This window comes from Pygocentrus nattereri, chromosome 15 (genome assembly GCF_015220715.1).
Source record: "Pygocentrus nattereri isolate fPygNat1 chromosome 15, fPygNat1.pri, whole genome shotgun sequence".
Classification (NCBI taxonomy): Eukaryota; Metazoa; Chordata; class Actinopteri; order Characiformes; family Serrasalmidae; genus Pygocentrus; species Pygocentrus nattereri.
This window is the reverse complement of record NC_051225.1, coordinates 9,077,769-9,101,337: the sequence shown is the minus strand read 5'-3', so window position 1 is coordinate 9,101,337 and position 23,569 is coordinate 9,077,769. Positions and strand designations below refer to the sequence as shown.

The 23,569-nt window shown below is 40.6% G+C and overlaps 2 protein-coding genes across 4 annotated transcripts in view; one reads left to right on the top strand and one right to left on the bottom strand.

Annotated features, from left to right (window-relative positions):
• The window catches only part of cbarpb (CACN subunit beta associated regulatory protein b), a 35,877-nt gene extending 22,042 nt beyond the window's left edge, over positions 1-13,835 (bottom strand). The window contains exons 1-3 of one of the 3 annotated variants that reach the window (XM_017701385.2): positions 13,703-13,835; positions 8,635-8,707; positions 2,035-2,180 (exon numbers count right to left, since the gene is read on the bottom strand). In XM_017701385.2, the coding sequence (XP_017556874.1) occupies positions 2,035-2,180; positions 8,635-8,682 (194 nt within the window). In that variant the 5' untranslated portion in view covers positions 8,683-8,707; positions 13,703-13,835. Of the gene's footprint in view, positions 1-2,034; positions 2,181-8,634; positions 8,748-10,736; positions 11,634-13,702 lie in introns of those variants that run through there. The other 2 variants (XM_037545338.1, XM_017701386.2) reach the window with 2 other exon arrangements.
• A 2,328-nt stretch (positions 13,836-16,163) lies between these two features.
• atp5f1d (ATP synthase F1 subunit delta) lies at positions 16,164-23,178 on the top strand. Its single transcript, XM_017701384.2, has 5 exons — positions 16,164-16,400; positions 17,052-17,205; positions 19,153-19,241; positions 22,104-22,245; positions 23,064-23,178. The coding sequence occupies exons 1-4, from the start codon at positions 16,281-16,283 to the stop codon at positions 22,224-22,226; spliced, it is 486 nt and encodes a 161-aa protein (XP_017556873.2). The 5' UTR covers positions 16,164-16,280; the 3' UTR covers positions 22,227-22,245; positions 23,064-23,178.
• The last annotated feature ends 391 nt before the right edge of the window (positions 23,179-23,569 follow it).

Genomic DNA, 23,569 nt, shown 5'->3' with positions numbered 1-23,569 from the left:
ACATCGTGACCCCTGGTTCCCATCACCACCACTGTAAAGAAATCAGTAAGTCTGTAAGAAACATGAAAGTTTCTTTGCAATGAATCATTTCAAACCACTCTGAATGACTCTGTTTACATCTCAAGTACAGAATCATTCAGAAATTTTGGAAAAATTGATGGACTTCCCCTTTAAGCTGTTTAGTGTTGCGCACACTGCATGCCTACATCAATTTACAATGGCCTAAAAACATATTAAGTTGTTAAGTAATCTCAAATAGACATGCTCATGTCATCCTTGACCCTGTATGACATAAAATTATCAATAAAAACAAAGAGTAGCATTAGTAATTTAGAAGCCTGAATTTTGTTAACTGTATATTTTTAACAGCGTCAGATGCTACATGATCAAGCCTATTTGAGGTGAGTTAAAAACTTAGTATGATTTAAATGAGGCTAAAAGCATGCGGCTTGCACAATGCAAACCTGATGGTAAAAGCTAACTTTTTAGCTACATTAGCGCCGTAGCTCCAGAGCACACGTCTTAGCTGATTGACGATGACTGGAGAAAGAGGAAAACTGAGCAAAATATGGGGAAACCATTGATTTATGTATCCTTCTGTACTTGGACAGGAAGCACTTGCTATTTTTTAACCATCAGATTCTGTAACAGGCCTTAGGCACAAGCTAAACTCATCATGAACAAACTGAAGTCATTAGCCATCTCAGTGCTATCCATTATACACTCACTGAATAGGCAATATCTCCTACAGCATGCAGGTCCATTAGAATGTCCCTACTGCCTTTTTTGGCTCTATAGTTTTTGTACACTCCTTTTCTGCTCTGCAGCACGGGATACATATCCGATGCTAGCCATTTATTTCATTGACGGTGCACTCTGTCTACTGAGGGGCCACAAGCACCCATACAAAAATCTGATATATGGTCATATATGTAGTGTACATAGATGCAAGTGTCAAATATTGGGCATATAAGCATAATATATAGATCATACATGTTCTCAATATCTAATATATATCTTTTAAAGCCAAAAAATACCAAAAAAAAGTATATGTATCATATATTTTTGAATAGAAGTGTTAAACGTATATGCTTGTATAAGTTTATATACAGCTGAAATATTTGTCCCATATTTGAATGGCCAATTTCAAAATATCAAATCATCAAGTCAAGTTTATGTGTATAGCGCTTTTTACCACGGATGTTGTCACAAAGCAGCTTCACAGAATTCAGAATTCCAGAAAAGACAAAGTTTTAACAAGAATGTAAACCCCCCCCCCCCTTGGGAGGAACCAGGCTCACCAGGGGGGACCCATCCTCCTCTGGTCAAACTACCTACAAATGACTATACTACTAATATTAATAGCAGTAGTATTAGTAGTAGTAATAGCTAGGATAATAGTTGGCATATGTGTCACATATATTGCCATATGTTACAAAATAAGGGATATAAGGGAAGTTCATGTGTGCTAATATATGTCATATATTTGAAATCCATACTATGCCATATACCATTTCTTATGGGCATGTGCCACTTTTTTTGTAGCACATGCCACCTTGTGACAAATAAAGCTTGGAATGTGTGTTATTAGCACTTGTCATCATTTGAATTGGAGCAGAATTTAGTCATTGGTCGTGAGGTTTATATGATGCTTGTGAATAAATGCATTAGAACATATAATAAAAATCAGTGCTGGTGCTGCAGCAGCCCTGCCTGCATGATTTAGTGTTTACCCTGCACAATCACTTCCCCTCAGAAATGGCTTGTTAATCATCTGATTGGCTGTATCAAGTGTGTCAGAGCAGGAAAAGTACCAAAATAAGGCAGGGGTGCTCCTGGAAGGCTTAATTAATTTACACTGAAAGAAGAAACACATTCCTTGCATTAGTGCATGAGCTGTAGACATAATTTCCATGTGAATAAAAAAATATTAGAACCACACAGTTTCGTCTTTCACTTTACTTACTTTGGGCAATAGCTGTGTAGGTGTAATGCATTTTACTCATGTGGAAATCAGGTGCACTCTTGTCTCACCGGGTGTAGCGCCGGTCACCCTCACAGCAGCGGCGGCAGGCAATCAGCAGGACGGACAGCAGGACCAGCGTCCCCCCAAGGAAGATGGACAAGAGGACCAGCAGCAGGACGTAGCCATCCTGCCCCCCGGGCTCCAGGGGGAGCTCCTGAGTAAACGACAGAGGCGATCAGTCAGGTTCAATGTGGAAACATGAGTTCAACATGAGTTCATGAAACCCCTTTAACCCCTTAATCTCTAGGCTTATTATTCAGTTATTAATAATACATGGACATTCCACCATTTGTCAACAAATCTGCATAATTAAATGATATTTAAGGCTGTTGGAAGGCAACGTAGTACATAAACAGCTATTTATCATTATCAACAGCACATAACAGTGCATTAAGTGTGTAGGTTCACTTTTTGTGTTTATGTTGTAGACATCAAGACCTCTGGTTCCTATCACCACCACTGTAAAGAACGTTTCAAAGAAGTTGGGACAGGGGCGTGTTTACCACTGTGTTACATCACCTTTCCTTTAACAACACACAATAAGCGTTTGGGAACTGAGGACACTAATTGTTGGAGCTTTGTAGGTGGAATTCTTTCCCATTCTTGCTTGATGTACAACTTCAGTTGCTCAACAGTCCGGGGTATCAGTTGTCATATAGGTTGAAAAGGATTTGCTAATCATCTTATTCTGTTTTTATTTATGTTTTACATAACGTCCCAACTTCATTGGAATTGGGGTTCTAATTATTCAGCATTTACTATGAATTATTCAATAACTACTACAAATTATTCACAAACACACACACACAAAATAGTATGACTTTTCAGTTTTCAGTCGTGTTATGTTATGGTTACACTGTCTCCTTTTTATTTTTCAGTTTCTTTTTTTTGTTTTCTCTGTCTTCTTTTGTTTTTCTTTTGTTTTGTCTACTGCACCCCAGGAAGAATAGTGGCTACCACAATAACTGATGGGGATCCTTAAAATAAATAAACAATCTAATCAGATCACCAGTCCATCACAGGGCAGACACGCAGACATATACCTTCACACACACAATTTAGCATCTCCAATTTGCCCAACGGTACTTCTTTGGACTGTGGGAGGAAATCCATGTAGACACGGGGAGAACATGCAAACTCCACACAGAAAGGACCCTGGTCACCCGGCCAGGGAATCGAACCCAGGCCCTCCTTGTTGTGAGGCGACGCCCACAAATTATTCAGCATCTATTAATAATTCAGTAACTTCTATGAATTATTCAGTACCTGCGCTTAAATTCATTCTTTGCCTGAACTAAAAATATGGAATGTATTTCCACAAAAGAAAATGACTTTCTTTCAAACTAAGGCCATTAGCCGATCCAACAAAATGTACATAAACTGACCGAACTTTGTTAAAAAAAAAATCTGCTATCACATTTCTATCTCCGGTCATTAAAAGCTGTTGAACTTGATTTACTAACTTGATTTAATTATGTTAGCCCAATTTATATTACTAAATCTGGTGTAAAAGAGGCCATTGTAATGACCAGTGAGGTTAGAACAAACAAAGAAATAGACAATGCAATAAAAACGCCAATAACAAAGCTTGGCATTTAACTTCAGAAATCACAGAGATGGTAAGTAAAACAAGTGGAAAGACATGCCCATTAGGCAAATAGATGGAGGCAGGAGCCAGTAAAATATCTGAGTGCAAGAAATCATCACAAAAAGTTTCAAATTAAAATAGCTGAGTGACTGGGATAGTGGGATAGTGACTGAGATATCCTATTTCAACTACTACAAACTTAATTTATCCAGGTGGAAATCCTGTGTGTGAAATACAGTCTCTTATGTATGACTTGACTGACTTTGGCTGATTTTATGCTAGAAATAATGATGTTCTTAATGTTTACTCAAAGTACATTTTAAAAAATAGGTGTTTTGTAAGGAGGAAAGTGAAACAATGGTTTAAATCTTTTTTGACAGTATGATTGTGTCTCTTTTCTGGTCTCACCTAAGTTTAATTCTTCTGTAAATCAAGGTCACAGCTTTACGATGAAGGGCATCTCTTATTACCAGATACTTTATAACACTAATAATAAATAATAATAATAATAATAATAATAATGATAATAATACTGCTCTTGAATATGTTGCTAATTATTTTATCCGCAAATCTGTTCATTTACTCATTTAATGTAAAAATACAAAGGGGGACCAAGTCCATATTAATGCCTATAGACTTAGAATAGGATGTTATAAAAGCCCCTGTAGGTGTAATGTGTAGGTGTCCCAATACCTTTGTCCATATAGTGTGCCTACTATGAATGAATAAGAAAGAATGAGGTGCCGAAGGCCTCAATTCTGGCTTTTAGTGCTTAAAATAGCACTAAAACTGAGAAACACAAGCTGCTACAAAAACACAATCTCAACGTGACGTCTCTTTGGCACAAAAAAGTGACTTTTCTGCAATACCGACATATTTTTAGAGACATTTCTCTCCTACTTGCCACATCTCACACCAACACAACATAATCACAGAACACTTCAAGCTGCTGTACATCAGACTAGGGCAGACGCTTAAAGATTAAGATGAAGATAAAGCAGGAATGTTTTTCAATTCTGAGTGAGGCACAGTGTCCTTCAAACCAAACTTCATACTGTCACTTGCTGCGCTCCTACAGACCAGTACAAATTCTTAAAGAGCTCGAATGACATTATTTTCAATTCTGAGCTTCAAAAGCTTCTTTTGTTTGATCCTGAAACTTTCATTTCTATTGAAAACGCACACGCAGGCGACTCGGCATGAAAGCTCTTCTGTTCTGCATGACGGTGAGTGCTTATCTCTCGGTGTGAGTGGGTGTAGAGGGTGAGGAGGACACAGGTGTGTGTTCTTTTGTTCCGGAGTTGAATTGTTAAGTGCAATGTTCAGTGCTCCAAAGAGCGAGTAGGGGGTTCGCAAAGATCCAGCAGGGCAGACCTGGACCACTGACACCAGCACAATGCACTCAAGGCTTCCTTCTGAAAGAGATCAAAGCACACAGGCACACAGTACCTCTTGCCTCACCAACTGTTTAATTGTCATCCGCAGCCCATCTATTCGGAGAAGTGATCAGTGGAAATGAGCCAAATTGGTGCAGAAGAATAGAAAGCACATTTGGCCTAAGACCTTACAATTACCTTCCCATGCCTTTCCTCACTGCTTCAGCAGCGTATATACCTCCAATTATCTGATCGTACTCATCTATGAGCCAAAAATAGAAGCCATTCTATAACTGAGTACTTTTATGTGCTATAAATATGTCTTTGATTCATTTTTAACTTAATTTACTTCATTTGCAGTCAAAATGGCCATGAAGTCCCAAGTTATTCATTTAGATTAAATCAGATATAAGACAATCCACTTACAAAAGTTAGAGAGCATCCTTCATTTAATTTCCAGCCACAACAGCCATTAAGTTCAAGATATTCATTTTTCAGTATCATGCTAAAATCAGAAAACATGTATTTAACAGAAAATTGCATACAAGCCTCAGTAACTAAATAAAATGTCTAATTTATCAGCATTTAGTGGAATTCAATGTTGAGTGGAAGGATGGACAGAAACACCTGTGGATGTTTTCAGATCTGAAGCAGCTTCTCCTCTCTCTCAAAGGTGAAAGCTTTAAGTGCCGTTTATCTGATAGCGACAGCTGTGGTGGTCTACCAGGACTTACATGGTCACGTGTTCCTTGCTCATGCACGGTGCCATAGGTTTATCTGTTATTACTGTATATTATCACTGTCCAAAGAAAACCATGTATCTCCAAAACAGTAACTTTACAGGAGAGGGCAAAAACGTTCTTTACGTAAATGTACGTCAATGGAAAGAGATTTAGTTCTAAGCTATTTTGGTGCATTTATTGGTCCATTTATCATGTAAAATTCACACAATGTTGTACTCAAATAATGTAGGAAGGTAAAAGATACATGTTTTTCTTTGGACAGCGACAATATACATCTTGAATAGACTTTGCTTAAAACTGTGATTTTCAGCCTGTAATCCATCTGACTTAGTGAAATTCTGACTTTTACTTTGCATGAAATAAAATAAAACTTAAAAAAAATAAATCTGAATATCCTAAAATGTTAATTTATTTTGGAATGTATATAAACAGACAGAATGTAATAATATAATTCACTGCAAATATAAAATTTCTGTAGTATAACATTTATCGTGATTATGAACAGGTTTTAAAACCAGCCTCAAAACCCACTTTTATTCCTTGGCCTTTCATTTAACATAATTTTTATTCCTGCATCTTATTTGTGTATGGTTTTATTTATATTTACTTTCTTACTGTTTATAGCTTAAATTATTTTATTTGTATGGTTTTATTGGTTTACTGTTCTATATGTCTGTTTTATACCTGCAGTGTTCAGCACTTTGTTGCAGCCTCTGTTGTTTTTAAAGTGCTTTACAAATAAATTTGAGTTGAGTTGAGTTGAGTTGAGGTCATTGTGCGTCCAAAACATTGTGACTGCAATGCTCTCATTGCTCATGGTCCAGCCCAGCGAGTGAACCCTCAAATGTACTCAATTAGCCATGATGTGTTTGGTGTCTGAAGTTTGCTTCTTTAGCTTTGTTCTGGAGCTACAAGGCTAATGTAGCTAACACACAATGGAAGCTTTCACCTCATCAATTAGCATGTAAAGCCCATGACCAAATTATCACACAGTGTCCTCAACCATGTCAAGTTGTAATGTAAGTAATCTTAAATAAACACTGATGTTTGACGAGAGGGCCTGGCTCGCAATCTCTGTTCTAGTTCATCCCAAAGGTGTGTGATGGGCTTGAGGTCAGGGCTCTGTGTGGGCGAGTCATGTTCTTCCACACCAAACTCATCCAACCATGCCTTTATGAACCTTGCTTTGTGCTCTGGGGCTCAGTCATGCTGGAACTGAAAAGGGTCTTGCCAAAACTGTTCCTACAAAGTTGCAAGCATTCAATTGGCCAAAAAGCCTTGGTATGTTGAAGCGTAAAGATTTCTCTTCACTGGAACTAAGAGGCCTGGGCCAACCCCTGAAAAACATCCCCATAGCATTATCCCTCCTCAACCAAACTTTATAGTTGGCACAACGCAGTCAGGCAGGTATCATTTTCCTAGCATTTGCCAAACCCAGACTCTTTCATCGGACTGTCAGATAGAGAAGCGTGATTCCAATGTGCTTTACATCACTCTGATGCTTGGCATTGTGTTTGATGATGTAAAACTTGCATGCAGGCCATGGAAACCCTATCATGAAGCTCCCAGCGCACAGTTTTTGTGCTGATGTTAAAGCGAGAGGAGGTTTGGAACTCTGCGGTTATTGAGTCAGCAGAGAGTTGGTAACTTATATGACACTATGTGCCTCACACATACTCCACAACCCCAATCTGTAACTTTATGTGGTCTGTCACTTCATGGCTGAGTCCAGTCATGAAATTTCCTCACTACTAGATATTCCACTGTCAACTCTCAGACGTATTATAACAAAATGGAAGCGATCAAGAATGACAGCAACTCAGCCATGAAGTGGTAGGTGACGTGTTCTCTGGAGTGACGAACCACGCTTCTCCATCTGGCAATCTGATGGTTGAGTCTGGGTTTGGCAGTTACCGGGAGAATGGTAATTGTGGGGATTATGGTGTGGGGTTGTTTGTCAGGAGTTGGGCTTGGCCCCTTAGTTCCAGTGAAAGGAACTCTTAATGCTTCAGCAGACCAAGAGATTTTGATCAATTTTGTACTCCTTTTCTGGGAACAGTTCAGGGACGGCCCCTTCCTGTTCCGACATGACTGCGCAAGGTCCATAAAGACATGGATGAGCCAGTTTGGTGGGGAAGAACTTGACTGGCCTGCACAGAGTCCCGACCTCAACCCGATAGAACACCTTTGGGATGAATTAGAGCGGCGACTGAGAGCCAGGCCTTCTCGTCCAACATCAATGTCTGACCTCACAAATGCGCATCTGAAAGAATGGCTGTTATAGCTGCAAAGGGTGGGCCGACATCACAGATTAAGAATGGGATCTCACTAAAGTTCATATGCATGTGAAGGCAGATGACCGAATACTTTTGGAAATATAGTGTGTGTATACAGAGAGAGAGAGAGGGAGAGAGAGAGAGGGGAAATGTCAAAAACAAGGCCAATCCATGAGACGCTAAAACTTTTAAAACTACACAAATAACATCAAAGTCACGGTCAGTGCTTTAAAGTTTCTGGATTCCTACTGTTCTTTGCTGGAAGGCACTAAATGCCTTCCATCAAAGGAAACTCCAAATTAAAGTCAACCACTGATCAACATTTTTTTCCCATTAAGAGGATAATTTAGCAGATGCCGGTAATTGAAGATGCTGGCTGTCATTCTGATTCTGATGTTTGTCTACGCAGTGTGCTCAGTCTGACTGAAGAAAGTTCTCGTGCAGGACTTAATCTGTTTAGATCAGGCTGAGAATTCAATTACTGAGAACACAGAACAGGATATTTTCTATTTGCATGTCTGGAGATACTTGTAGAGGGAGATTGGAGGTAATGAAAGAGAACAGTGCAGGAAGAAGGGGAGAGAGAAAGCGAGAATGAAAGAGAGAGAAGAAGATGTATACTTACTGTGGGGCTTTCTGTTAGGTTTTTCCAGACGGCAGACTCATTGCTCATGGTCCAGGCCAGCGAGTGCGTCCCCCTGAGAAAGGCGTGCAGCTGTTTTAAGGCCAGCAGGAACACTGTGGAGATGTTTGCAAATCTCCAACATGACTCAAAGTAACAGATCATCAGCCATGATTCAGCCAAAAATCAAGTTTCCCTTTACCCCAAACATGCTCAATCCATGCTCAATCAGCCAAGACATGTTTGGTGTCTGAAGTTTGCTTCCTTAGTTTTGAACTGGGGCTACAAAGCCAATGTTGCTAACAAGTGATGAAAGCTTGTACTTCTGAAACTATATATGTGGGTTCATATGTTCATATGTTAAGTATGTTGCATAGCTAAAAATAGTATTGCTGTTCTTAGCTATGAAATAGTTCTCCCTGGTTTTGCCATAGGTGAAGCCATCACACAATGCTAGCAAGCTATGAGGATGAGGACTGGTGCTTCTTATGACACAAACGAGAAGCCACCGTATCTTTTCAAACTGCGGCTGACACATCATCATTTGGCAGTTTCACATCCTTGGACGAGAACTGCCAATGCATCAGCTAACAAACACCCAGGCTAGCTAGCATAACGCCAGAGACATTATAATATGGAGACAGTCCACTGGTTGACAAAAAATTTTGAAAGCTCGTAAGGCTCAACATGATGTCTGTCCACTGTTCAGTAAAAAGAGCTAATCAGCTAGCATGTAAAGCTGCAAGTGGGAAAAGCCATCCTTCATAGTCAGAGCAAGCTGAAAAAATGTGTTATCTGTGTTATTTTAGCCAAACGCTACAAATGACTGCAAGTAACTGCCCAAAGGCATTGCCGAGCTGGCCACAGACTGGACAGACTTTGATTATGCTCATGCTGAATGATGGGAGAGAAGGAATATTATCCTAGCAAGACCAATTATGTTTTTTTGGACTCTTTATAACGGATGGCTGTGGCATCACTGGGGATTGAACTCACCACTTCCTGGAATTAGCCTTGGAACATACTTTGGTTCATTTTTATAGGTAAAAGAATGCCACACGCACACACGTAAGCAAGTCTATTTAAGGTTAAATAAAAAGTAGACATAGTTTTACACAAGAATTTAATGCTCAATAAGCATCCATTATTTGTTAGTGTCAGCTTTAGCTCCAAAACTAAAGAAGCAAACTTCGGACACAAAACATGTTTTGGCTGATCACTTACATTTGGGGTAAGAGGATAAAAATTGTATGTTTGCTTTTTCGGTTATCACTTTGAGACTAGCAGGAACATTATAGAGACATTTGTTATTAGACAGCAAGCATGCCGAGCAGGTGGATGGTGAGAAATGTGACAGGACCTTAACATACTCAGTTGAAAACAAGACCCACTCCATCACTGCTTGTAACTCACTCACTCACTCACTCACTCACTCACTCACTCACTCACTCACTCACTCACATTTAGCAGGCAGACAGTTGTCCACAGGGGGTGCCATTAGCAGCCAAATGGCTTTGATGCTTCTTAAAAGCAGCACTTTACATCAATGACACAGCGTGTCTGAGTTTTTTTGAACTAGTTCATAGTAAGGGATCATATTAACAATGTTTAATATATAAGGCTTATGAGAGGTATACAGAGAATTGCTGTGTCACCTTTATTATCTCTGACCTGAATGAACTTAGCCTGGGCAAAGCTACTCAACACAGGATAGTGAAGAAAAGACCCAAGTGGACTGTTGACTCCAGAATGCAGCTTTAAAAATTCTGCTACACATGCTAATCCCTTTAAAGTCTGACTTTCTTCTCTGTATAATGAGGTGATGATTCCAGCTTTCCAGAAGCTGAGGCCCAGCAGCATGTGCTTCGTCTCTGATAATGTCATTATTGCTGCAGCTTCTGCCTAAACCACATAAACCTCTCTCTCTCTCTCACTCTCTCTCTCTCTCTCTCTCTCTCTCTCTCTCTCTCTCTCTCTCTGTGCAAAAATACACACACACCCATACACATATGTGCATGTATATCACCTCTGTTTCCCACTCTCTCTCCATCTTTCTTTCTGTTTACCACACACATACAGTCACTCACATTCATACTCACACTTACCTTCCAAGCAGCTCCACTCATATAACAGGGAAAAGGCAGCATGCAGAGAAATGTGTGTGCCGTCCCTATCCGCCAATGCTGAGACGATGCCTGAAGTCAGTGTGTGTGTGTGTGTGTGTGTGCGCACGCAAGTTGAGCAGCGTTCTGCGTGTGTGTCTCGCTGCAAAACCCTCAGTTCCTGCTGCATACTCAGTCAGCCTCTGCCCACCCACCTGGTCGTAGAGCCTCATAACAGCTCAACATTAGCACTCTGTCCATCTCTCTTTCTCTATCTCTCTTCATCCGAAGGCTCTCTAGCTCTGAGAAAATGATGGTCCCTTCATTTATTACCTTTTTAAGATGCAAAATGCTCCCTGTCTAATCAAACAGCATACCAGATTACCAGACCTTGAAATTATGCGCAACATTTCATTTTACTACCTACACACTGAATTTTAGGTGCATTTGTACACTTGTAAGATCCTACTGGTGTGGGTTTCCTCTCTTTAAGGGATGCTCACAAAAGCAATTTGAGTGCCAATACATTCCCTTTTGGAGCTTAATGACCTGTGGACACAGAGTGCTCTACATCTAATTACACAACATGAGATAACTATTGGACCTGCTATTTAGCCCAGGAAAAAGAATATTTCTTGAAGCACACTCTTAAAAATAAAGTTCTTAAATAGTTCTTAGTTTAGACCTGCTATGCTGTCAATTGTATCAGTAGTAATGCTGAGTAATTCAGCAATTAAAGAGTAATAATTTACATGCAATGTATTACTGCAAACATTTTAATTTACTTTGTATAAATAATACTGTATGTAAGTACAAACATACATGACATCTGGCTGGTGTGGGACTCTCCTCTTTCAATAAGTGTGCTAACATGCACTCAATAATCTGATCATAACCAGATTTCTGCAGTTATGGTCATGTAAACAGCACATTGCGATTTCTCAGATCAGAGTAAGGTCTAGAAATCTGAATAAAAAATCCGATAAAGAGCTGGATTTTAGCTTAGTAATCAGGTTTCTCAGTGCATGCATACTCTCACTCTGATTTCTTTCGGATTTCTCAGACTGTGCATGTGCAAAAACAGACCACGGTACTGGAAATAAGCGAGCAGCGTTGCCGCAAGTTGCCAGCAAAACACTTTTGGAGCAACACTGAAACCAACTACATACTTGATGAAATGAAAGACTTTCATCATATTCTAGATGATGTATGATCATATTTCCAGGTAATGTAGCACAATGTTTTTTTTTTAAAAGCCACGGCATGGAGTTTGAGGTTTACGCTACGCTGCTACCCAAAAGAGTTCTTCTATTGTTACAAGTTTGACGTCATAACAGTAGAAGAATGCTTTTGGGTGCTATCTAGAATCCTTTTGAAAAAGGTTCTATATAGAACAACTTGTAGCACGTTCTTAAGAACTCTTTAATCATGCAAAGGTTTTTTTTGAGTGTAGAACCATTGTCTTTACTAAATAATGCTTGAAGAACCATCTTTTTTAAAGAGTGTAGATTTCCTTAAAGGACCAACTGTTGAAAGGTTCTTTATGGAACAATGATTCATCTACAGCATCGCTTCCTACACCCTTTCTGGTACCCTCAGACTTTTGTAGTTCTGTGCACTGTTAACAAACTAGACATGATCCAAAAACCTGATAAAGACATGAAAAAGCAAGTTTGGACAACTATATTAAAAGCCCCTGTCTATGCTAAATGTCCAAAAGTATTGAGACACCCCTTCTAATTAGCTAAATCAACTATTCTATGGTGCACTCATTGCTGACATTGCTTGCATAATCCCCACAGAAAAGCATTGCCAACAGACAGCAGCTGCACAAGAGCCTGCACAAGGTCATCATACCCATTTCCAAGTGCGGGCTGGAGAGGTGTAAAGCCCCCCGGCACTGGGCTGTAGAGCATGTTCTGCATTCCATGTAGTGATGGAACTCCACCATATCTTTGGGATGAGCTGGAATGACCCAGAACCCATCCAACATCAGTACCTGGCCTCACTGAAACTCTTGCAGCTGAATCCATTCAAATCCTCTTAGCAATGTTCTAACATGTAGTGTAAAGCCTTCGCAGAGCGGTAGAGGAGCAAAGCGCAGGACAAACTTCTTCCTATTAGAAGAAACACAGGACGAGCAGGTGTCCACAAACCTTTGGACATATTCTATCGGTCCAACCACGGACCAGCCTTTAGAGGTGAAAAGCCCACCAATGTCTTGAAACAGGGAGCTGCTACTTTAGTCTTCAGTTCTGTCCCTTCATGCCCCAAACAAGTGCACCCCAGGCATCTACTTCAGACATCCGGACACTCATTTTATGCCAACTGCCTCATTTTAAAGGAAAGACAGGACTATGTCTGTGCTGTGTCAGATCCCAAATAATGGATCAACTTATGGAACCAAACCCACTCGGCTATAAATTATTTTGCAGTGTTAGCAGTAAATCACTCTCTTCTTCAAAAGTCAGCCAAATTGTAAATGCATGCGTCTGGCTGTGCTTCCCCAGCATATTCCCCATCCGCACTGTAGCAGCACAAAATTCCAAGCAACACAGACTGGTCAAAAGATGCCGAGAGTTGTTGTGAGTATTTGTGAGTGATGGTGAGTTATGAGGCAATATAATGGCATAACGTGAAGATGAAGTCTAGGGAGAAGCCAATAATCCAAGCAAGTTAACTCTCCCAGACTGGGAGATGAGAAGGCACAAGTCATCAACATGCCATGCTCTTCTCGGTCACTAGTTCGAAAAATGGACTAGTGTAACAACAGCGTGCATGGACTGAAGCCTTCTTTGAGAGGTTAGAGGTAAATGTGGAGAAGCTGCTCGCTTTGCTGAGCCCCTGTGAGGCTGACAAGTGACCGTGCTGTCCGTAAGCAATGCAAGGAACCCACAGCAGTTCAGCATGAGTGAATAGCAAACGAGACGCATGCAAGTAAACGATCACACAGGCCTGTGCAAGCTTACCTAATTCTAACGGATGTGATCCATGTAAGAAAGCTTCGCCGAAAGCGAGCGAGAGTCCTCCCAGCACGCTGATATGAGAATGTAAAAGCTACATGTATTTATGAATGAAATGAAAGCCCCGCGTCAGACACACCCTCCCTCCCACCGCCCAGCGAGGAAAGCACCCTGTGACGTAGAAGGTGAGCTAAGGCGAAGGGAAGACAAAGACCGGGCTCCTTCCAGAATGAATAATGAGGGGAGCTCAGAAATCTGACAGACCCTCTTATTGTTTGGTGTCAGGTGAGGAGATCATCCAAAGTTGCTCATAAGAGCCAACGTATTACTTCATTTCAGCTAATTATAACGATCAACTAGAATACATAATAATGATTCTTTATGTATTATAACGGTTTTATTTCCCGTTAGGCAGCCCAGCTTGTAGGGTTTTTAATGGAGGCATTTATCAGAAAAAGAACATTTTGTAAGGTTTTAGGACGCTTTGTTCATCCTAATTGCCTGCGACTGTCTTTGACGGTGTCCAGGCGCCACCTAGTGGCCATCTAGACCACGTACAGCCGTTGCACCTGCTTGCTGAAAGGGGAATTCGGTTCATATTCGGTGCCAGGGTGTGAACAGGTACACTGAATAGAAACGGATTTCTTTACAGTGGTGGTAACAGGGCCCAGGTACTGGCTCGTCTATAATGCAGATATAGGCGTTTTATTTACTATTCAAAAACCACCAGTGAACTTTCATATGTTGAAAATGGCTAAATGGTCTTATAACGTTCTGCATGTACCTCTCCGCCACAGCATTTTGGGGGCAAAACAATGGCAGTCGAAACCCATCCATCCGTCCATCCATCCATCCATCCATCCATCCATCCATCCATCCATTCATCCATTTTCTAAGCCGCTTCTTCCTCAGGGTCGGGTGGGGGGGGGTGCTGGAGCCTATCCCAGTGGTCATCGGGCGGAAGGCAGGATACACCCTGGACAGGTTGCCAGTCCATCGCAGTCGAAACCATTTAATGTAAATAGCTTTCTCTGGCCACCACTGTGAACTCTGACTCGCTGCATTTTATATCTAAAGTGTTTTACATCTTAATGATTGAATTATACAGACATTTAGAAAGAAATTTCAATGTAATATTTGTTATTTATAAAGGAAAGTTTGGATATAATGCAAATAGACTACTGCCAAAAGTATTTGGTCGTCTGCCTTCACACTCATATGAACTTGAATGAGATCCCATTCTTAATCCATAGGGTTTAATATGATGTCGGCCCACCCTTTGCAGCTATAACAGTTTCAACTCTTCTGGCAAGGCTTTCCACAAGGTGTAGGAGTGTGTTCATGGGAATTTTTGACCATTCTTCTAGAGGAGCATTTGTGAGGTCAGACACTGATGTTGGACGAGAAGGCCTGGCTGGCAGTCTCTGCTGTAATTCATCCCAAAGGTGTTCTATCGGGTTGAGGTCAGGGCTCCGTGCAGGCCAGTCAAGTTCTTCTACACCTAACTTGCTCATCCATGTCTTTATGGACCTTGCTTTGTGCACTGGTGCGCAGTCATGTTGGAACAGGAAGGGGCCATCCCCAAAATGTTCCCACAAAGTTGGGAGCATGAAATTGTCCAAAATCTCTTGGTCTGCTGAAGCATTAAGAGCTCCTTTCACTGGAACTAAGGGGCTGAGCCCAAATCCTGAAAAACAACCCTGCACCATAATCCCCCTCCACCAAACTTTACACTTGGCACAGTGCAGTCAGACAAGCACAATTCTCCTGGCAACCACTAAACCCAGACTGGTCCATCGGATTGCCAGATAAAGAAGCTTGATTCATCACGCCAGAGTCTCCACTGCTCTAGAGTCCAGTGGTGGTGCTTTACACCACTGCATTCCACGCTTTGCATTGCGCTTGGTGATGTAAGGCTTGGATGCAGCTGCTCGGCCATGGAAACTCATTCCACGAAGCCCACTATGCTGTTGTTGAGCCAATCTGAAGGCCACATGAAGTTTGGAGGTCTGTAGTGATTGACTCTGCAGAAAGTTGGTGACCTCTGCGCACTATACGCCTCAGCATCCGCTGAACTCGCTGTCACTTTACGTCACCACTTCTGAATTGCTGAATTGCTGTCATTCCCAATCGCTTCCACTTTGTTATAATACCACTGACAGTTGACTGTGGAATATTTAGTAGTGAGGATATTTCACGACTGGACTTGTTGCACAGATGACGTCCTGTCACAGTACCACGCTGGGATTTACTGAGCTCCTGAGAGTGACCCGTTCTCCCACAAATGTTTGTAGAAGCAGTCTGCAGGCCTACGTGCTTGCTTTTATACACCCATGGCCACGGAAGTGATTGGAAAACTTGATTTCAATGATTTGGATGGGTGACTGAATACTGTTGGCAATATGAGAGCTACTCCGCGTGGGTACTACATTTCCCATGATGCACAAGCAGCCCGCATAGACTTTTGGGTAGCTCCGATGCCCTTTCTATCCTCCGAGCACTGAATGACTGAATCGAGTTGGGGGATCCCTGGTTTGGATTTTTGTGCACTGTAGTGTCCGTTTCCTCACAGACTTTGGCAAAAATGATGGCAGCAAGGATCCTCCTTCGCCGTGCGGCCCCTGCTCTCCGGCAGGTTCGCTTTTACGCCGAAGCTGCCAGCGCTTCTCCCCAGATGTCCTTCACTTTCGCCTCGCCGAACGAGGTAATGACACTCGGCCTGCTCCACACGCAACTCGTCCACTATTTGCTACACATTTAAGGTGCAAGTCATTGATAATATCTTATTACTACGCTTGCAGAAGTTACAGTGCATTAAATATATCCCTGTCGCTGCTTTTAGCTGTTAGCTAGCTTGTTGCTAGCGAACAGTTGCAGGACTTCGTTGCATTGGTTAGCCGTTAGCTTGTGCTACTGCTAAAGTTGAGCCCCGTGTGTAGCGTAGGTAACTATGTTGTCTACACCGAATTTCCATTTTGAATTAGCTAGGTTAGTTTTTCTGAACGTTTACTTCTGTTTCGGGCTCCGAATAGTCTCACGAAACCTCATTATACGGTTAAACGGTTAATCGAGGTTAGCTATTTAGCTTAGCAAGCTAGCTCTTAAGCTTCTAAGCTGTCATGCCAGCGCTTCACCTTGACTTGCAGTAGGAGTTCAGGATGAAGTGAACGTTACATTTCAATGGTTGGTTAAAGAAAACGTACATACGTGATTAAAGAAGACATAAGTGATTAAGTTGCCCATTTTTCCTTGAATTCCCTTGACGTTTTGCAAACAATTTAGGTACCTAAGCTTTTGATGCTCATGCACGTCCTTTTTAGTGTTTCATCTAACAGTATGCCTGTGCTCTCTGCAGGTGTTCTTTAAGGAGGCCAGTGTAAGACAGGTTGATGTCCCCACGCTGACCGGTGCTTTTGGCATCCTTCCAGCCCACGTCCCCACACTGCAAGTGCTGCGGCCTGGTGTGGTCACCGTCTTCAGTGAGGATGGATCTTCAGCAAAGTATTTTGGTGAGGTTTTGTCCGGCCGTAGATGCATGTCGTTTTGATTCGTTTCATCTCTATGAATCCAGCGCACAGGCATCCATGCTTTTTTGTCTGTACACTGCTGACAAAATCAAACAAGTCTAGCAAAGATTGTTTATTCCATTAAGTAGAGGGCCAAATGCCAGACACACACCATGCGAACATTTCGGCCTCTGTCATCAGTGCTCAGATTCAGATTTCTTTTTCCTGTATGTTTTATGGAGTGCAGCAGTAATCTTTTTCAGATGAGAAAGAAAAAGCTTGGGGGTAGGCTCTAGGTCAAATGACAAACAGAACAGTGGGTCTCAAAATGCCTTGTTTTCCCTGAAGGTAAGCATTCAGAATTGTAAACATTACAGCTGACAAACCTTTTTTGCTTACTAAGGTTAAAGTGAGTTAATTTTCTGCTGTTTCTTTTCTTGTGCAGTTTAAAGAACCGTCAAAGCCTTTCAGCTTATATGTTGCATAGTTTTCATAGCCTTTTTTTTTTTGAGCTCCTGTCTTGCTGTAGCTACAGAACCTCCATTCATTATACCAAGCTCCAACGGTCCTGACTGCATTCAGAAAGGACAAAATGTTGGTGATGACTTTCCCTTCTTGGAGTCATACAGAAGTTTCCCAAATGATTGCAAATATCCTTGAGAAAGATGGTTGTACTTTATTCAGATCACATGCTGTTTGCAAAGCTTGTAAAATTTGTATTATGTTTTTTTTTTTTTTTTAAATAAAAAAAAGTGCACAATTCAGTTCCATCTAGAGTGGCTTGATGCAAAATAGTGCAATACAGAAACATACTGACTCAGATTTCTTCATTATGGTGGTGATGGGTACCAGGGGACATGATCTCTCCAACACAAATATAACCATTTTATCTATTATCCAAAACAACTTGGGAACCTACATGTCTTCTGAGCTTTGTATGTATAATGTTTATAATGGTATGGGAACTATTAGGTTTTACAGTGCTTTGTATGCACCTCTCAGTCATGAATAGGAAGAAAGGTAATAGGCAAAACCTTTTCTTAAAACTGTTGTGAAAACAGTGTCTCGGGTATTCCTGACCATTTCGTGTCATTTCTGTGACTTAACTTTTAAAGACATTAAATGCTTCAGACACATTCCTGTCACGACCATTGTAAAGAAATAGGAGTCTGTAGAAACCAGACCACTCTGCATGACCGTTTAAATCTTTAATTGTGCAGAATTTAAGGCATTGGTGGAAGTGCCCTTCATGTTCTGCACATTTTACTTCCTTAACAATTGACCAGTGAAACTGTACCATGAATTTTGCTGTTGTTTGTTGCAGATGGCGGTGAGATGGCACCAACTCTTTTATTTAACTTTGATATAAAGGTCTAATGTTTGAGGGGATGCATCTTAAGGTTTTGTTGACAGTGTTTTATAATGTAATGGAAAGTACACAAATATTACGTCTAACAATAGATGAGCCTACTTTTCACTTTCCAAGCCATGGAACAGGGACTTGCCCGTGCTGTATTGTGAATTAGAGCGTAAAATATGAATTCAGAGACTGACGCTTTATGAAAATCACACCATTAATGAGTTCTGTCAACTTTGAGGCAAATCGTGCAGTCTAGGACATGCCCACGATGTTTAGTTTAGTTACCCATCTTGTCATAACACAGTGATATGCTTGGAAATTTGTAATTGCATGGTATGAGTCTGCGTCTCAAAACATTTTAAGATAGGCAGAAGGCTGCGATAGCATTCTGAATAAGTTGAATTTGACTGCTTCATCAGATCCTCACTTGCACAGGCAGGTCCACATGGATTTCTGAAGTGTTTGCAGGTTCAACTGGAATCATGTCATTATTTGCTTTTCCATTTTTGATAAGATATGTGAGCCTTCCATAAACCTGTGGTGTATGTACTTACTTACTTACTTACTTATTTATTTATTGTGTATTACAGTGAGCAGCGGTTCAGTCACCGTCAATGCCGATTCTTCAGTGCAACTGCTTGCTGAGGAGGCTGTTCCTTTGGAAAGCTTGGACCTTGCAGTAAGAAACTAATAACGTTGTATGATTTAACAAATGTAAATGATTATAATGATATGAGAATGAGGGGGAAAAGTCCTGCCTGTGTCTTGCCACATATGCACTTAAGCATCCATCACCATGTTGTTATTATATGCAACTGGCTGTTGTTGAGACCTGTTATTTACTGAAAAACAGCATGAGAAGTTGTAATTCTACAAACAAGCGTTTAACGTCGGAACTATTTTCAGAACAATTAGTTTAATTAGTTATTAGAATTTCTAGGACGTTTGACACCAATATCCTTGTAGGGAATCAAAGGTGGGGGTGGATCTTCTTTGCGTTTTGAGTGCACCTCTGTATTCATGAGACAAGGATCTCGAGCTTTATTAGCGAACTGACATGACCTTTAATCTTGTTTCAGAGTAGAGTAACTCCTCACAAACAGCCGACAGGTCCAGAAATGATTAGGGGTTCATAATGATATCATAGTCATAGCTTATAAATGATCAGCATCAGACAGATTTTTAGCTTTGCCTGAAATTTCAAACCAGTATTTGGTGACAATATGTATTAACTCCAGAAGAGCGTCATGTTTAGGCTCTTGCATTCATTTCGAGGGATGCATTGGTTCCAGTTTTTTTCTAATGAATAAATATTTTTTAGTACTCACTCATACAGCATCTGATACTATTCTGAGTAACCTACTTAATTACCCCACTAGTTGCTGGTGTTAGTGCAATGTACCTTTAAAAGTTAAAGCACAAATCTAGCTGATTTTAAACAATTTGTATTAGCTAGCTATTTATTAGTTATCTTGGATCAAATAGCACTGAAGTGGAGAAGACCGGGTTTTGTTCTTCACCACAGAATTGCTTCTGTAGAGCTATACGTAAAGTGCAAGTTATAGTTTTGCTCCTCGCTTGTCTCTTTCAACAGCAGTCTCTAACACAGTGACAGCAGGAATCACATCCCAAGAGCTCACGTTTTGAGTTTCACGTCTTGTTGGGAGTATTCCATTTGGCTGGTTAAGCTGTAGTTCAGTGTCCTTTTAGAAGTCTTGGTTTTGGTTACTCACAGTTTAAATTTGTATAGGTCAGCGTGTATAGACGAAGCCTAAGATTATAATGTGAAACGCAGCTTCTACAGACCGTTCTGTCAAAGTACAGTTTCAGATAAAGCTGTTTCTTTCAGAACCACATGCTGTGCATCCGAGTGTTTGTGTTCAGTCAAACAGAGTAAAGTCAGTTAGAGGGAGTTTGTTAGGAAATGATGACTCTCCATTTTGTTGACCTGTGTGTGTCCACTCATACTGGGGAAGCAGTTGTGATTGTGTTTGTTTTTATGTGTGCATTTATAAGCTCGGCTTACGTCCCAGCTTGTATTAGACTGTTGGTAACGGTGAGTTTTTATGAGTACGAGTTCGAGTAAACGAGCACGATGTTGTACTGATACCTGATACAAGTATTAATGCATCCCTATTTATATCTATCCCTGTAGGAATAAATTATATTTTTTTTAGTGCATAGATGCAGTCTTGATGTTTACATTTGATAAATGTTTATGTAACTGCATTGGCTTCAGCAGATATGTACATGAAAAATATCGAATATATATCCATCAGCCCAGAAATCCCATATCAGTGCCTGTGTAGATGTGTTTGTACTTTTCGTAGGTAGCTGAGTGGAGTTTGCAAAATTCTTTGGGATTCTCAGACCATTCTAAGTATCATTTAGTGTCAACATTGAAGACGTCTGAAGTCATGTCATCATTTTGCGTTGAGCCTGTGACCATGTCTGGTTTTCTTTATGAAACAAAAGAGTGGCATTTCGCTGTGAAGTGCAGTATTCTAATGTCAGTACGTTTTGCCAACCGGTTTGAGAACCACTGCTGTAAATTGAGGTTGTTGAGGAGCTGGAATGCAACCATTGCTACATGAACGCTAACACTACCTTACACATTATATGACTGGCATCCTCACCAAAATGTCCCATGCATGCCAGCAAGTTTGGACAAATATGCTAGTTAAGAGGTTTTGGTGGTTTGAGGACCCACTAGGTGTGACTGTGACAATTTTTATAAATGGCATTCATTTCTATCATAGAAAGTGGATCTAATCTGGTTTTCTCTAATATGCGCATAACGCCGATTGCAGAAGGACACATGACCTTAGAGGTCTTTGCAGAATCCGATTAAGCCGATTTGTGATTTCCACTTTTTAAATCTCCAAAAAATCTGATTCCAGTTAAATGCCTTCCCTACATAAATGTGTGCTATTTAATATAACCATGCAAGGACACATACTCATTCTAAATGGATCTCTTTATGCCGTCAGAGGAGGCTTTTTCTGCTAGAGTGCAGTGCACTGTCAAGTTCACTCCATAGAAATGGATGACTTTCTATTCTTCCTAGTGATAGCAGGGCTCGCGGGCCTTTGCGGTTAATAAGGAAGGAAAGGTCAGTCCCTGTTGAAGTGGAGCAGATGTGTCAAATCCCCACTGGGAGACCTTTAACTCCCAGCAATGTTTGGCCTTTACAGCTGTGTAATCGCCACCATAACAAATGTCTCTCACAGGAAAGAGGCCATGTTAATTTGCTCTAGTATTGGAAAGGTGTCATCACCCCCACACAAGCGCTACTCTTTTTGTAACATTTTGTGCTTGACCTCGAGTGTATGTGTTTATGTAAAAGAGCAGTTGTGTCCATGTTTGCAAAGTAATGTGCAGGATGTTACTTACTCACACGTGAAATGTGAGGGCAATGAGGAAAGGTCAGGTTTATCTGTCACACTGGCGCTGCAAGCAAAAAATGACTAAGATTTAAGCAGGTTCTGGGCTACACCTGTGGAAACCAAACATCTGTCTTCTGAAATGATTTCTCCTGCAGACGGCTAAAGCTAACCTGGAGAAGGCCCAATCAGAGTTGGTCGGCGCTTCAGATGAGGTCTCCAGGGCAGAGGTTCAGATCAGCATAGAAGCCAATGAAGCCATCGTCAAAGCTCTGGAATAATCCTGTCACCTGCTTTGTGGTATGTATTCCAGAATTACACTTAAAGAAGTTTCATTTTTAATGAATTTCCATCATGTGGATACTGGACTAGAGAAAGTAAATAGTAAAACAGATCATGTAATAGTGAAATGTGGTAAAATAGTATTGAATAAAAAAAAAATAATTTAAAGAGGCATTGGGATATGTCAAAATGAACCACAAATAAATAGGAATTGAAAGTAGAATCACTCATGTTTTGATTTACAATGGGTCAGGCCAATTTTGTGTGAAACATAACTCCTTCTGGACGTTCTAGATACATCACTGATTGAGCAGTTGCCTGATCAATGTGTTTATCAGTTGGTCGAAATGGAAAACAGTGGTAGCTCTATGCCGGTGCTCTTTGCTGAAAGAATCTCTGTAATTCACATTCAGATTCCTTTATTGATCCCAGGGGGAAATTGCAGTAATCTGCTAAATACGAAATACAAAAAATACTAAATACAAAAAAAGATTGCAGTAATCTGCTAAATACTAGGTAACATGTGTCCATTACAAGCAGTCAGTTAAAACATAGAATCTTTTTACAAGCTTCAGATATCTATTTAAGCTAGAAGAGCCAAAATTGTTTGTGAATTGCTGTTTATTAGCACTATCACACTACTAAAATTCTATAGGGGTGCTAGGAGAAGTTAGCACTGTCCTATAGATGTTTGACCACGTTTTGACATTTATAGCCTGAACTGAAAGCCTAGCTCTGTAGTAACAGTTCACCAGTAAATAAAGGAAGTGATAATGTGAACAGTGTAGCACTATTCTGTGCAGAATTAACCACAGCAAATACCTGTTTGTCTCCAGGTTGGAAGGTCTCCATGTTTGCTGGTTACCCATCCTGAGTGAAGTCAGTAAATGCTTGTCATATGGATTACTTTGTACAGTGGACAGACATACCAATAAATTTATTTGGAATGAACTGTTTTGGTGCATTTTTTCACCTCTGTGTTTTGAAATAAGGCATTTTTTTATGTTTCTAGATTTTATGGTCGTCTAGATTAGTGGCTGCAGTACTACATGGTGCCAAAAGAGGGCAGTAGGTTTCTATGGAAATCCAGTCAAATTAGGCGTAGTTATTTTTCATGGTTTGTTTAATGACTATACAAGATTATCTCAAGGTCCTTTTCTTAAAAAAATATCAGAATGTGATGCATCAACTGTTCAGGTATAGCTGCCAGGTTATACACCCAGAGTTGATCAGAGTTGCATTTCCAGTTTTAAATGAGGCACCATGGTCCTCCAGAGTCCTCTTGCCTTTGCCAATCATACTGACCTCAGACTGCCTCAGTGCCAATGGGTAGTGCCCACTG